The sequence below is a fragment of the Kogia breviceps genome, chromosome 3 (genome assembly GCF_026419965.1).
Source record: "Kogia breviceps isolate mKogBre1 chromosome 3, mKogBre1 haplotype 1, whole genome shotgun sequence".
Taxonomy (NCBI): Eukaryota; Metazoa; Chordata; class Mammalia; order Artiodactyla; family Physeteridae; genus Kogia; species Kogia breviceps.
In genome coordinates, this window is record NC_081312.1 from 76,784,141 (window position 1) to 76,798,877 (window position 14,737).

General features: G+C 41.9%; 1 protein-coding gene across 2 annotated transcripts; it reads right to left on the reverse strand.

The window, feature by feature from the left end:
• Positions 1-3,454: 3,454 nt before the first annotated feature.
• Positions 3,455-5,838, reverse strand: RNASE10 (ribonuclease A family member 10 (inactive)). 2 transcript variants are annotated; one of them, XM_059057441.2, is made up of 2 exons: positions 5,778-5,838; positions 3,455-4,101 (listed from the first exon to the last, which is right to left on the reverse strand). In XM_059057441.2, exon 2 carries the CDS (start codon positions 4,094-4,096, stop codon positions 3,455-3,457), a length of 642 nt encoding a protein of 213 aa, XP_058913424.1. In that variant the 5' UTR covers positions 4,097-4,101; positions 5,778-5,838. The 2 variants fall into 2 exon arrangements, with proteins under 2 accessions (XP_058913424.1, XP_066886790.1); XM_067030689.1 differs by having other exon boundaries at positions 5,770-5,802.
• Positions 5,839-14,737: the final 8,899 nt, after the last annotated feature.

Genomic DNA, 14,737 nt, shown 5'->3' on the forward strand with positions numbered 1-14,737 from the left:
TCACCTGTCTATCAGAGGCAAGAGAGGGCATTGATCTGAAGTGCCCCATTGGCACTGCAGAGCAATGGTCTCAAAAGTCTTTACAGGAGACAGGAGCAGCCCACTATACCTCCACATGGTGTGGAGCCTGCAAAGGGGTGGAGTCCACTCTGGGTGCCAGCAGTGGGAAGCTCCCAGGGTGAGGGACACGTGCTGTTGACCCTGCCACCCTCAAGTGCAATAGACCAGAAGTAACAGAGCAATAGGAACATGGGTGGGTGAAAGCCTCCTACATATGCACTCAAGTCCAAAGGTGAGTAGTGACCATTGGTGATCCAGAGTCCTAAATTCATTCTGTGTCCAGGATATGGTTGAGTTAACGCAAAATCAGTTTATCAGCACCATTCTGGTGACCCACTGATGTGTGATCCGCAAAAGACATACCACACCAGCCAGAGGGGACCACCGCTTGCCAGGTCACCCTCCTGGGAACAGGGCCTGGTTTCAGGGCCCTAGGACAACCCCATAGGTGCAAGTCTCAGAACTTTTGGGGGGCAGATTGTTGGCCCTATGCATAGGGTAGGGGAGCAGTGACCTGAGGGGACAAATGGGACTCAGGCCCAGAGAAGTCCCAGTTCAAGCTCAGGGTACCCAACACAGATGGCACTGCTGGCCTCAGTCAGTCCCAGATACCAGAGGGGGACTTTCTAAGACCCAATGCAGCCAAAAAAAAAAAATGCTTATGGTCTCCCTGAGGTCATATTATATATTCAAATTAATTAAGGGTTAATTAAATAGTATATATAGGTCTCAATCCGTTACCTGAAACCTTTAGGGCCAATGCATTTTGAAACAGAATTTTTAGGATTTTAAAAAGCAGAATTGTATAAGTGTATGTGATATTTATGCATCCCTAGAAGAGTTCATCTGAGGCAGTATTCATAATCAGACATATTGATATTTCTTCAGTGAAATGTATAATAGTCATATAGCATAAATAAAGATAATAAATAGACTTGCATAGTGCATTCAGCCAGATTTTGCATCTCACTGAGCTTGGGAGCCACTTTGAAAGAAAATCTTTCAGTTTTCGGAGCTTTGGGGATTTAGGAACACTGAGTAAAGGACTGAGGACCTGTTGTATGGACTAAGCATATACACTGGAAGTGCAAAGAGGGGGAGCTACACTGGAACTAAAAGAGTTGGTGAAAGTTTTATGAATCAGGCATCATTTGAGCTATAATGGGTTAATTTTCTATCCCTTTTGAGTGAAGTTCCCACAACATCTTGTCAACCCATTACACCTACCAAGTTGTGTTTTCCTGCTTGAGCCACTAGGAGCCCATAGAGTGCTTTGTAAATTGCTTTCCTGAGATAGTTTTCACAGTCAGATAAAAGCCTGACCACTGAGATTTGTCCAAAGTGGAGACCAGATGAGGGCGATAGCAGTACTTGTTGGAGTGTGGGAACCCTAAAGGAGAGAAGCTGGTGGGAACCTATAAGAGGTTCTTATCTGTGAATGAAAGCACATGGGCTTCCATTCCTTGCTAATTCCAGTCTCCTAATAGTTTACCCCACACAATGGATCCTTTGTCTTTTGGTTAAGAAGTCAAACTTGGAACCTTTCCCATCACATTCCTAATCTTCAATGCCTTTGGTTTACCTACTGGACAAATTCTTAACACACTGATTTTCTCTGACACCCACTCTTCTTTCCTCTCTCACACCTCACTTCTTTTTTTCTCCCTTGTCTTAGATCGTCTTTTGTCTATTTCTTCTGAAAGGGATTCTCCCATCAAGGAGAGTAGGAATCTGCCTTGTCCAGGGCCTCGTCTCCTGCCACTCCTCCACCCACCTCTAAAATGCCAGGGCAGCCCACAGATGCAGACACACTTCCTGCCCAGCAACACTGTTCCTAAGAGGTCATTGCCGGGAGAGGTGAGTCAAAGGCACGGAGGGAAATGTTGAAACAGGGGAGTCTGAGGGGAGACTAGAGACAAAGTATTTAAGTGGCTGCCTGCCTGCAAGAACAGGAAGGGTAAGGGAAATTAGGGACTAAATGAAGAAAGAACAGGAAGGTAAAAGCCAGGTCAGAGTAAGTCAAACCTTTCCTTCCTCCAGTGTCCCATTTATGGATGTCCTTGACTCTTGAGTGTATTACCATCAAGGAGATTGAAACAGGCAAAAACCCTAGGAAGAGGAAATCTCAAAATCAAGTCGCATAGTGAATCCTTATTGCCATTTTCTAAGATCCCTTCCTGTGCCCATGCATGTCTAACTAAACTATTTCTTGATAGATTTGAATTCACAGAAAATAGGCTGAGCAAAACCACTTACATCTTCTATTTATTCAACCCCATAGCTTTTCTCCTCTTTGAGTAGATCCAATCCCTTTTCTGCTGAAAATATTCTTTCACCAACGTTCTTGTTTTTCAGAGCAAAAGAAGAAAAGAGGTGCTGAGTGAGAATAAAATTCCCTCCAATCCCATTCATTCTACATCAGTTGAGAACCTAATGTGACCATTATTCTACTTATTGGACATAATTTTTAAAATTTTTAGTTCTCTGTTTCTCTCTCTCCTCATCACTCTCTTGACCCACCCTCGCTCTAACCCCCTATGCCAAACTCTTTATAGGACCAACATCTTATCTGGCATGGCATAAGAGATCAGTGTTGGCTGAATGAATATCTAAAAGGATTCAGAGAAAGAACAGGGAGATCCCAAAGAGAAGAGGAAAAGGAGACCAGGAGAAATAGGCGGGGTGGGGGAGAAACAAAGAGAGGGAAAAGAAGATCAAAATGGCAGGTAGTAAAAAAAATTAGAGGAAAAAGAAAGGGTTGAGAAGGGTCAAGAAAATCAGTGCTGCCTTTGCTCCAGGATGTGTTTTATCTCAGTCTGCACCACCATAGCACCCGAACCTTCAGACCCCTACAGCCAGGGGTCAGGAAAAGAAACCTGATCCACATGGTTCTCCAGACACAGTCACAGTTAGAATCACTTTATTTTACATCTGTAGCAGAGAAGTGCTACATGGAAAGCCCAGGAGGCTTATGTGATTGCCATAGAGGCTCATCGTGGGTAGCAGGAAAGGACGTGGGTAAAGCATGCATTAAACTCTTGTAATCCACACCTAAAGGCCTCCAGACCATGGAACAGACTGATGACCAGGATCATAGGAGAGACTAGAGCTGTTCTTCACTTATCTCTTTCCAGGGCAAGAGATAGACTCTTAGAGACAGAGAATCTACAGAGATTGGACATCATCACCCTATTCTACCACCTCTAATCCCAGGAAAAAAATGCAAGTTGGGTGAACCCTAGGCCAAAGAAGATTTATATTTTCAAATATGGTAAAGAATAGGCCAGCCTCTCTTCCCAGAACCTTTCTGCAGAATAGCTAAGGACGAAAACAGCATGAAAAAGAGGAAGTGGAAAGGAAAACAAAGATGAGTAGGTGCAGAAGAGAAGTTACTTCATGGTCCAGATGTTACCTGGACTTTCATGTCACTACAGGATATAAAAATGTACTTTTCAAGAATGAAAGTTATGTAATTACAGTGAGGAGTGACTTGGCCTGGTTTGGATAACTTACAGAATGTCAAATCAAAAGGACGGGAGCTTTTGTGACACTTGCCTCCCTTGAGGTCACAGGCAACAACAGGACTCTTACAGACAGCTTTGACTGCATCTAGTTCCTCATGGATGAATATGTACCGGGGTATGCATGTGTGGTTGTGCGGCTTCATCTTCTGTGCCATCAGGGCATTGCATTCCCTGTCCATCAGGTCAGACCTGAGATAGTCTTTGTTGCTCTGAAAGAGAGCCTCAGCTCTGAGCATCTTGTTTCCTCCAACTTCATCTTCACTGATGATGATCTCTTCCAGTTGCACCACTTCTTTGTTGCTAAGCAGCAGGGTTTCTATGCTTCGGGTGCTGGCTCCCTCCCTAATGGCTTCAACCTTGTCCTGTGAGTCACTGGACTGAAACTTATTCAGTAGCTGGTCACTTTCCTCCAGGACTTCTGCAGCCATCTGAAGTCCCAACCCCAGGCCTACTCCCAGGCCCAGCAGGAGCAGCAACATTATAAAAAAGATATTCACGAGAGTCAGTTTCATTTTGCCTGGAGGGGAGGAGGGAAACAGAGGACTGACTTTGAAATGAAATTTGGTTCCAGTAGAGATAGTAGATTCCCCTACACCCGGACAGCACAGTCTTTGGGGTCTCCTCTCCCTTCTCCACATTACCCCATTCCCCACCCAAGGCAGAGATCCTTTCTCACTCTTTTCCCATTTCTCCTGTCCCTCCCACCACATTCCCTGTTGCTGTGGCATAATGTGTGGATCCTACAGAACTGGAGGATGACCAGGGAAGCAGTTCTGCAACTGGTTCACATATGGGGTATCAGCGGGGAAAGTTGACATCAATTGATTCTTAAACAGAAATTAGTTCTAAATCACCAAAAAGAATGGGTAAGAAGACAAACAAGTACAGTGTCACACTTCCCTTGAGAGAAATTCTTATAGAAAGTCTTATTCTCAGTAAAGGATTAGAATTACCATAGGAGATCATCTCCCTATTTTTTTCCCAAATTAATTTTTGCTCATTTAAGTATTTATTATTCTCCCTGTTACCCACCCTCCCCAAAAAAGATCAGAAGGAATAGGAAAAGTACTATAGTCCATTCTCACTCCTAAGCTGAGGCTGGCGGGGGGAGGGAGATGAGGGAAGATGCCCAACTTCACCTTGCTAAAACTACCTCTGTCATGCCAAATCCCTTCTACTACTATAGATCTCTTAGCACTTGGGTATTTCCTGCTGATTAATTTTTGTACCCTTAAAGAGGACATGGAATAAGAACGAAACCAAAGAAAACCAAACAACTGACCTGCGAGAGTTCCCCTACTAATAAAGATCCTAAGGAAACTGAGGGAAAGATCATGCATCTTTGTCCTGCAATGCCAGCCTCATGCCCCTATCAAAGAGAGACCTTCCCTACCAGAAAAAAATATTGCTATAAAGAATATTTTTGAGACAATTGATAATATGAGAATATTGTCAATGGAGTAGATAGGAATGTTATGTCAGTGTTTGATATATGGAATTTGAAATTTGTGCTACAATTGTTTAAGAGAATATCTTTGTTCTTAGAAAAAGAACCCTGAAATATTAAGGTGCAAAAGGGGCATGATTAGACAACTTACTCTCCAAGGTTCAAAATAAAGATCATATGGGGAATTCCATATGAGGAAATCTCCTGGTAGTCCAGTGGTTAGGACTCCACACTCTCACTGCCAAGGGCCTGGGTTCAATCCCTGATGGGGAGAACTAAAATCCCACAAGCTGGGCAGCACAGCCAATATATATATATATATATATATATATATATATATATATATATATATATATATATATATATAATATGTATGTATATCATATGTATTTATGTACATGTGTGTTTACAGAGAAAGAAAAAATGTTTTAATAAGGGAAAGAAAAATTTTTTAATATTGTGACTGGATAAAGGATATTTAGGAGTTCTTTGTATTAATGTGGTAACTTTTCTTTAAAGTTGAAAATATTTCAGAAAAAAAATTTTTTTTATGGCCGCTCTGCACAGTTTGCAGGATCTTAGTTCCCCCACCAGGGATTGAACGCAAGCCCTCTGCAGTGAAAGCAGAGTCCTATCCACTGGACTACCAGGGGATTTCCTCAAATTTTTTTAATTTTTAGAAAAGAGAGAGAATTTCCCATGTCGTTCCCTGGAGCACCAAACACCACTGTGACTTACCTACATACCTAAATAACTTCAAAGATGCTTGTGTCCTGTTTTCCAGGTTCTTCCTTCCCAGGTTTTCCTTCTCTCTGAGAAGTGCCCTGGATGCTGGTCTGCAGAAAAATGATTATCCCTTTGTGCTCTATATGCTCTTAAACCCAGACTTACTTCCTACGCCAATTCCCATTCTCCCTCCCCAGCTCTGAATAAACACAGTCAGCCAATTGTCTTTTCTGCTCCCATGAACACTTTGAAGTAAGGCTACTTGGACATTGAAACAGATCCAGACATCCAAGACAGGAAATGTATCCAGTCTGGGAAACTGCAGACAGTTTTTTTTCCCAGTCAATTGTTCCATTCCTGAGTTACACCCACTATCCTGCAGTTTATAGCAGCCTGACCTTGCCCATACATTTCAAGGTCATTTCCTTATATTCTCCACATGTGCTTCCTTTAACCTTTCCCTGTCATTTCTGAAATGTCAAGCTCTTTGGCCTGTATTTGTGTCATCCCTCCAACATGGTTATTTTGCTTTTCACATTTTAGAACTGTGTCATGACTTCATCAGAAGATTTGGTGTATTTGAGTCAATGATGAATTTTTACATATCTTTACCTATCTTTACCCAGCCCTCCATTCTCCACTCCCTCTTTCCAACCCTCAGCCAATAATTGCATAATCAGGTTTTGGAAATCTGATAATTTTGTCCTAGATAAGAGAATATCGGGGACTTCCCTGGTGGTGCATAGTTAAGAATCCACCTGCCAATGAAGGGGACACGGGTTCGATCCCTAGTCTGGGAGGATCCCACGTGCCGCAGAGCAACTAAGCCCCTGCACCATAACTACTGAGTCTGTGCTCTAGAGCCCACGAGCCACAACTACTGAAGCCCGAGCGCCTAGAGCCCATGCTCCGCAATAAGAGAAGCCACCACAATGATAAGCCAGAGCACCGCAACAAAGAGTAGCCCCTGCTCACCACAAATTAAGCCCGCGCACAGCAATGAAGACCCAACACAAACAAAAATCAATAAATAAAATAATTTTTTGTTTAAAAAAGAGAGAGAGGGGGCATCCCTGGTGGCGCAGTGGTTGAGAATCCGCCTGCCAATGCAGGAGACGCGGGTTCGTGCCCCGGTCTGGGAAGATCCCGCATGCCGCGGAGCGGCTGGGCCCGTGAGCCATGGCCACTGAGCCTGTGTGTCCGGAGCCTGTGCTCTGCAACGGGAGAAGCCACAACAGTGAGAGGCCCGCGTACCACAAAAAAGAAAAAAAAAAAAAAAAGAAAAAAAAAGCAGAGAGAAGGCTTCCCTAGTGGCGCAGCGGTTGAGAATCTGCCTGCCAATGCAGGGAACATGGGTTCGAGCCCTAGTCTGGGAAGATCCACATGCCGCGGAGCAACTAGGCCCGTGAGCCACAACTACTGAGCCTGCGCGTCTGGAGCCTGTGCTCCGCGACAAGAGAGGCCGCGATAGTGAGAGGCCTCTTGCACGGCGATGAAGAGTGGACCCTCCTTGCTGCAACTAGAGAAAGCCCTCACACAGAAATGAAGACCCAACACAGCCAAAAATAAATAAATAATACTAAAAAAAAAAGAGAGAGAGAGAATATCCAAAACAGTGCTCAGTCCCTATAGCCCTGATGAGTAAAATCAGGAGGTTATAATGCTGATTCTACTCATTTCTTTAGCTGAAAGTGACATCATGAGATAATATTTTTAAAGCACCCTGGAGATTATTAAAGCAGTATGAAAACCCTCTCTAGACATAAACAGGGACCTTTAGGAGGATGATTTGCTTTGTCATTCAGGCAGAAGTTTTCAAATGGTGGTCTGCGAACAGCTTCCGTGATCTGCAAAGTCTATCAGGCTGAATTCTACAGTGCTGATGTTGATGATTTACAATAATAATAACAACAACTAGCCATTATTGAGCACTTATTTCATGCTGGACATTTATTGCATTTCACCCTCACAATTTGCTCGTGCTATCCCTCTTTGGTGTCCATTCTGCGCATTTATTCCGACGAGGTCTGTGCACAACAAGAAGGCAGAGTAAAGGAGCCTCTGCTGGACCTGTCTGGAGTCAGCAGGGATAATATATCCAACTATACACACCAACTGCTTCTTTATAATTGGTTACTAATAGGGATTGTTTGAAATTAACCCTTGATTAAAAATGAAGAAAGGACCTACATCTGTGGTCTAAGTATAACCTTTAAACTGGGCAGGGTTTTATTCTTGTTTTTTTCATTTTCTAGGCTACAGTTTTCTCATCTTCTGAATTTGAATAATACTACCGCTTCCTTCATAGGGATGTTGTGAATGTTATATAACGCACTGCATGCGAAAGGATAAATGTATCAGCTACTGTTGTTATTGCTATTAATATTATGTAACAATTACCAACACATGCTCATTACCTGATCAATGCCGTTTTCCTGTTTAGAAATAGCATACTAAATGATATCACTTATATGTGGAATCTCAAAATACAACAAACTAGTGAATATAACAAAAAGAAACAGACTCACAGATGTAGAGAACAAACTAGTGGTTACCAGAGGGAAGAGGGAATGGGGGAGGGGCAAGATTAAGAGATACAAACTATTATGTATAAAATAAGCTACAAGGATATATTGTAAATACAACACAGGGAATATGGCCAATGTTTTATGATAACTATAAATTGGTGTAACCTTTCAAAATTGTGAATTACTATATTGTACACCTGTAACATATAAGATTATACATCAGTTACACTTCAATTTAAAAAAAGAGATAGCATACTAAGGACTACAGCTACCAACTTTACTCACTGTTTCTCCTAGAAGTCAAACAATATCCTAGAATCTCAGGAATTAAGGCTCATATATACTTCATTTTACAAATAAAGAAAGTGACTTGAAATGATTAATGTCTCAGATGCTACAAATAAGTAATGGCAGTTCTAATGTTAGAACACTTGACATGTAGTTAAGCAAAATTTATACTAGATAGATAGTGAGTAGATACATATAGAGAGATAGAGAGAGATAGAACAGATACTCTGATTAGAAAATTGACCATGAATCCATCTAAGACCTAGATTCTAAGTATAAGAGCTATTTCTCATTGTAAATTAATCTAAATTATGGACTTTCACTGTGGAATAGCAATTATTGGATTTTGCCTGAAACTCTTAGAAAAAATGAGCATATGATATGAAACAAGAGATTTTCAAGGGCTTCCCTGGTGGCGCAGTGGTTGAGAATCCGCCTGCCGATGCAGGAGACAAAGGTTCGTGCCCTGGTCCGGGAAGATCCCACATGCCGCGGAGCAACTAAGCCCGTGAGCCATGGCCGCTAGGCCTGCGCGTCCGGAGCCTGTACTCTGCAACGGGAGAGGCCACAACAGTGAGAGGCCCGCATACCGAAAAAAAAAAAAAAAAAGAGATTTTCAAGACATTGGACAGCAAGCAATGAAGGGCAGTGATCACTGAGAGACGGGAAACAAACAGAATGAGCTTTCTCCTTGCAGGGAGTTTCTAGGCCACTTGGCACAGAGAGGGGAACACAGGCAGGGTCTATCAGTCTCTCTGAGTTGAGGAGATGGAAGTGCAAGGAAACCAAGGCAACTAGAGTTCACTGCAGAGTACCAGAGGGGACAGGACTGCAGAGAAAGAACTCCAGGGAGCCACATCACAACGGCTAACATTAAAAAGTAGTAACAACATGGTCTTACTATATAGCACAGGGAACTATACTCAGTATCTTGTGATAAACCATAATGGAAGAGAATTTTTTAAAAAAGAATGTCTATATGTGTATAACTGAGTCACTGTGCTGTACAGCAGAGATTGGCACATTGTAAATCGACTATGCTTCAATAAACACACACACACACACACACACACACACACGGAAGTAGTGATAATATCAAACACCAATAAGGATGCAGAGGAACTGGATCTCTCGTACACTGCTGGTGGGAATCTAAAATGATACAGTGACACTGGAAAATAGTTTGACAGATTCTTAAAATATTAAACATATAATTATGCAACCCAGCAATTGCACTCCTGGGCACTTATCCCAGAGAAACAAAAACATATGTCCACACAAAACCTGTACATGGATGTTCACAGCAGTTTTGTTCAGATTAGCCAAAAACTAGAAATTGCTCAATTATCTTTCAAGAGGTGAAGGGCTGAACAAACAGTGGTGCTTGTATCCCATGGAATATCTATACACCTGACAACCTGCATAGAGCTCAAGGGCATTATTCTGAGTGGAAAACTAATAATATTAAATGGTCATTACTGTATAATTCCATTTATATAACATGGAGAACATAGTAATGTTTGCCAGGGGTTAGGATTGTAGGATAGGAATACAGATGTGATTATAAAGTTGTACTACAAGGCAGACCTTTATGGTGTTGAAATAGTTCCGGATCTTGATTGCAGTGGTGGTTACATGAACCTATACATGAAATAAAATGACACAGAACTGCACACACACACATATTATGCTAATGTCAATTTCTTGGTTTTGATATTATACTATATATAGGTAAGATGTAATCACTAGGGGAAACTGGCTGAAGGGTACATGGAATCTCTGTGTACTGTCTTTTTTTTTTTTTTTTTTTTTTTTTTTTTTTTTTTTTGCGGTATGCGGGCCTCTCACTGTTGTGGCCTCTCCCGTTGCGGAGCACAGGCTCCGGACGCGCAGGCCTAGCGGCCATGGCTCACGGGCTTAGTTGCTCCGCGGCACGTGGGATCTTCCCGGACCAGGGCACGAACCCGTGTCTCCTGCATCGGCAGGCGGATTCTCAACCACTGCGCCACCAGGGAAGCCCTGTGTACTGTCTTTGAATCAATAACTATTGCAAAATTTAAAGTTTATTTAAACACCATTGTGAAGCAATTATACTTCAATAAAGATGTTTAACAAGAAAAAAAGTTTATTTAAGGATTAATGCTCATTATAAAAGTTTTACATAATAATAAAGAGAAACACACACACAAAATCCTCATCAAGACTGTCATTTACATTTTGGTGTACATCCTTGCAGTCTCCTCCCATACCACCCAACCCTGTGTTGATGCTAAGTTCAACATGTCTATTAAAATTACACTTCAAGGTGTCAAATGGCAGTTGAACATAGTGAATACAGGAGTCAAGTTCAAAGGAGTCTGAGCTGCAGATATAAATTTAGGAGACATCAGCATAGGACGAGGTATATAAAGTCACAAGACTGGAGAAGACTGAGTATCAGGAGAAGGTTGGTGTTTTGCATTTTTTTTAAGATGGGAAAAATAACAGCTTGTTTATTGATAATAAAGACCAAATAGAGAGGAAAACCTGATAAGGCAGGAGAGCAAGGAAAGAATTGTTAAAACAATGATTCTGAGTGCTTAGACTCTGAAGATGCATTGCCTGGGTTTATGAGTATAAATGTGTTATTTTATCTATGACTTACCCTACAGGATAGTAAAAGGGACATACAACATGTTTGCTATAAAAGATTGGATCTAGTGACATGGTTGAGAACCACTGGTTTAAAAGAATTAGTAGTGGTCAGTGGTCTGGTTACACTGTGGACAGGAGAACTTTTCCCTCATTCTGCAGTAGCAAGTGTTACTACTTGTTACAGTTGACTGGATATAAGAATCCAGGTCAGCCTTGGGCTGGAAGCTCTCCAGCTGCAAGGAGTTTCTTAGGATAGGAGACATAGAAACAAAAGAAGGGTAAGAATGCTGAACAATGTCTTACTAATACAGAATCCAACTCTGCTTGGGTCACAAATAAGCTTTTTTCCCAGGGTTTTTGTCACTCACATGCCCTCCAGATACACAAAAGTCCAGGGTTGAGGGCAGTTTTTCAGAGTTGGACACATTATTTGAGATGACCTGATATCTAAACACTGACCATTGTTAGATCCCAGAGTGCTCAATTGTGTACAGAACTTAGCATCAGTTTACCCTGACCCACTGAACACAATAAGGTCTAGTCTATTAAGGGTATTCCGCAAATATCCTGCTAGTGAATGCTTCCTTATGATATTATGTAGTGTAGTTCTTACAGAAATCATTCTAAAGGTTATGCTCTGCTCCCTCAGCCAAGGGCACAAGTAGAGAGTAAAACCTAATTCGTGCTCTGCTCAGCAAACTGTACAAACTGGCACAGAGCTTATTTCCTCCAGAGGAAGGGGCTTTTCTTCCAATCCATGCAAAGGTGGTGTTTAGGTTTTCTAGGGACCTAGATAGATGGCTTTGCATTTTGGTGCATTTTCTCAGAAATGACCTCATATGACCCTTACGACTTCTACACAAAGTAAGAAGCACTAGAATTATTTCTCCTTTTTTACAATCAAACTGAGGCCACGGAGCTAATGGGTGGCAGAACGAGAATGGAATCCTGATCTACCTACTCCTACGGATTGTTCCTTCTCTTACACTATCCACCTTGCCCCTGATAGTTTGTTCCAGTTAAAGTCATTTCCTTATGGATCTAGAGAACAATCGGTTACCATTGATGCCCAAAACAATCTTGCATAAATATAAGCTGGGTATTTTCAATTATTATTGAGAATCATAAAAAATCACATTTGTAAAATGTAATACACAGACGGGCTCACACTCTTTAGAACCCAGTCCTACTAACCTCTGCCAGATCTTTCACTCTCATAATCCTTTTATCCCCTCTCTAATCACTGCAGTTCTCCTGATTCAGGCTTTTACCTTTTCAGGTCCTGCATAGCCCTGGGACTAACTGGTAGATGACCCTATGGGGGTGTTATGTCTTGTTCTTTCTAAATGAGTGATTTTGGCAGCTTTGTGACATTGGAGGAGTTTTGTTAATAACATATGATCAATGAAAGTGACCACAGCCACCTTAGTCTGATGCAACAGGAACTTTCAGAACCAACAAAGTCTAAAGAAGGAGCTCCCCCAAATCACATCCAACCTTCAACTCCTCTATCCAAGTTCTCTGTCTTCTCACAGCCTACACGTTTGCTAGGAAATATGCAGCTCACTGACATTCTGGGTTGTATTCTCTATAAAAATTATGTTCATCTGTTTTTATCAATCAACATAACGTTCACTGTCTTCTTTGAAATAGGCTTAACAACTATCTTTAGAGACATTTTGTCTAGAAAAATTTTTGATATGACTCTATTAACTGGTTTTGCATGCCAAAGAAGCAAACAAATTTCCCTGTAAGTTATACTATTCTTATTATGAAAATTATCAGCTACAAAGTAATCACAGGCATTTTAAGGCCCTGTTATCTACAGATAGTTTTTGTTTTACTCTAATGCTTGCCTGAAGCCTCCCCTATACACTACAGGCCAGAATTTGTATCTTCAATTAAAAAAAGAGACCATCTCAGGAATTCCCTGACAGTCCGGTGGGACTCCACGCTTTCACTGCTGAGGGCTGGGGTTCAATCCCTGGTTGGGGAACTAAGATCCTGCAAGCTGCGTGGTACAGCCAAAACCGAAAACAAACAAACAATCAAAAAGCCTGGTGACTTCTAATCTTTTAATTACCAAAGACAATTTTATTATTCCCAGACCTCTTGGTTCCTGATAACCTACATTTATTAAGCTACTACTATTCTCTTGCTTAGACTGAGGTGAGATAACAAAAGCATCCAGCAAAGCCAGATGGCCACACAGGCATGGCTTCAAGTGGTGGAGTCAGCACAATGATCCAAGCCACACTATGTCCGTCCTCAACTCACAGGTCCACGTTTGATTTTGTCTGGATTGACTCACACACCAACCTATCCCAAAATAAAACCATAAGCAAGAGCTACACTGAAAAATTTGGACAGTGAAAAATAAACCTGCCCCAATATTTTCTCCCTGACTTAAGTGGGAGAGAAAACCATGAAGAGATGTTTGCTTGGTGAGCAGGAGAGGTGAGTAGCATTGAGGTTTATTCAGGCCAGGACGAGGGTGGGGAAACATTTCTGACTCAGAATTAAGGACTGAGCCAGTGTCTTGCCCCTGAGAAGTGGTGGCTTACAAGGAGGCAATTCCCAAAATTTATAATTTCCCTTTCTAATCTCCAAGCTTCCCAAGCTCCTCCTTAACATACACTAGCATGCTTGTTGGTTTGTATTCTTTTATACTCCACCTATTCCACGGTAGGATTAAAGGCAGCTTGCAAAACTGTCTACAATAAATGACATCACAAATCAAATTTAGGTAAGAGAAAAAAGGCAAGATACACTTTGATTGTATTTTAGCTGTGAGGATGCTAAAATCACTGTACTTCCCTAAGCCTACATTTCGGTCCCCAAACTGGAATCTGTGGGTTCTTAGTGGCCACCCCCCACTCCACTAATAAATTCGGAATTTCAGTAGTTTGATTTTACAAATGGTGTCAACTGAAGAAAAACACACAACCTAAAAGTTGCGTACTATGTTTTATTCAGGAACCCTACTGAGGACTAGAGCCCAGGAGACAGCCTATGAGATAGCTCTGAGGAACTGCTCCCAAGAAGTAAGGGAGGGGGTTTCCGTGGTGGTGCAGTGGTTGGGAATCCGCCTGCCAATACAGGGGACATGGGTTTGAGCCCTGGTCCGGGAAGATCGCACATGTCGCAGAGCCACTAACTAAGCCCGTGAGCCACACCTACCGAGCCTGCGCGCCACAACTACTGAAGCCTGCATGCCTAGAGCCCATGCTCCGCAACAAGAGAAGCCACTGCAATGAGAAGCCCGTGTACCGCAACGAAGAGTAGCCCCCGCTCACCGCAACTAGAGAAAGCCTGCATGCAGCAACGAAGACCCAACGCAGCCAAAAATAAATAAATTAAATAAATAAATTTTAAAAAATAAAAGAAGTAAGGGAGGAGCCAGGATATATAGGAGTGTTTGCTGAAAAAAAATGTAGCTGGACATCAAAAGATTACTGCTAATCACAAAAAACAGACATCTCAAGTTAATGATTTTAGTTCTTTTCTATGTATGGGAAAATACAAGAGTC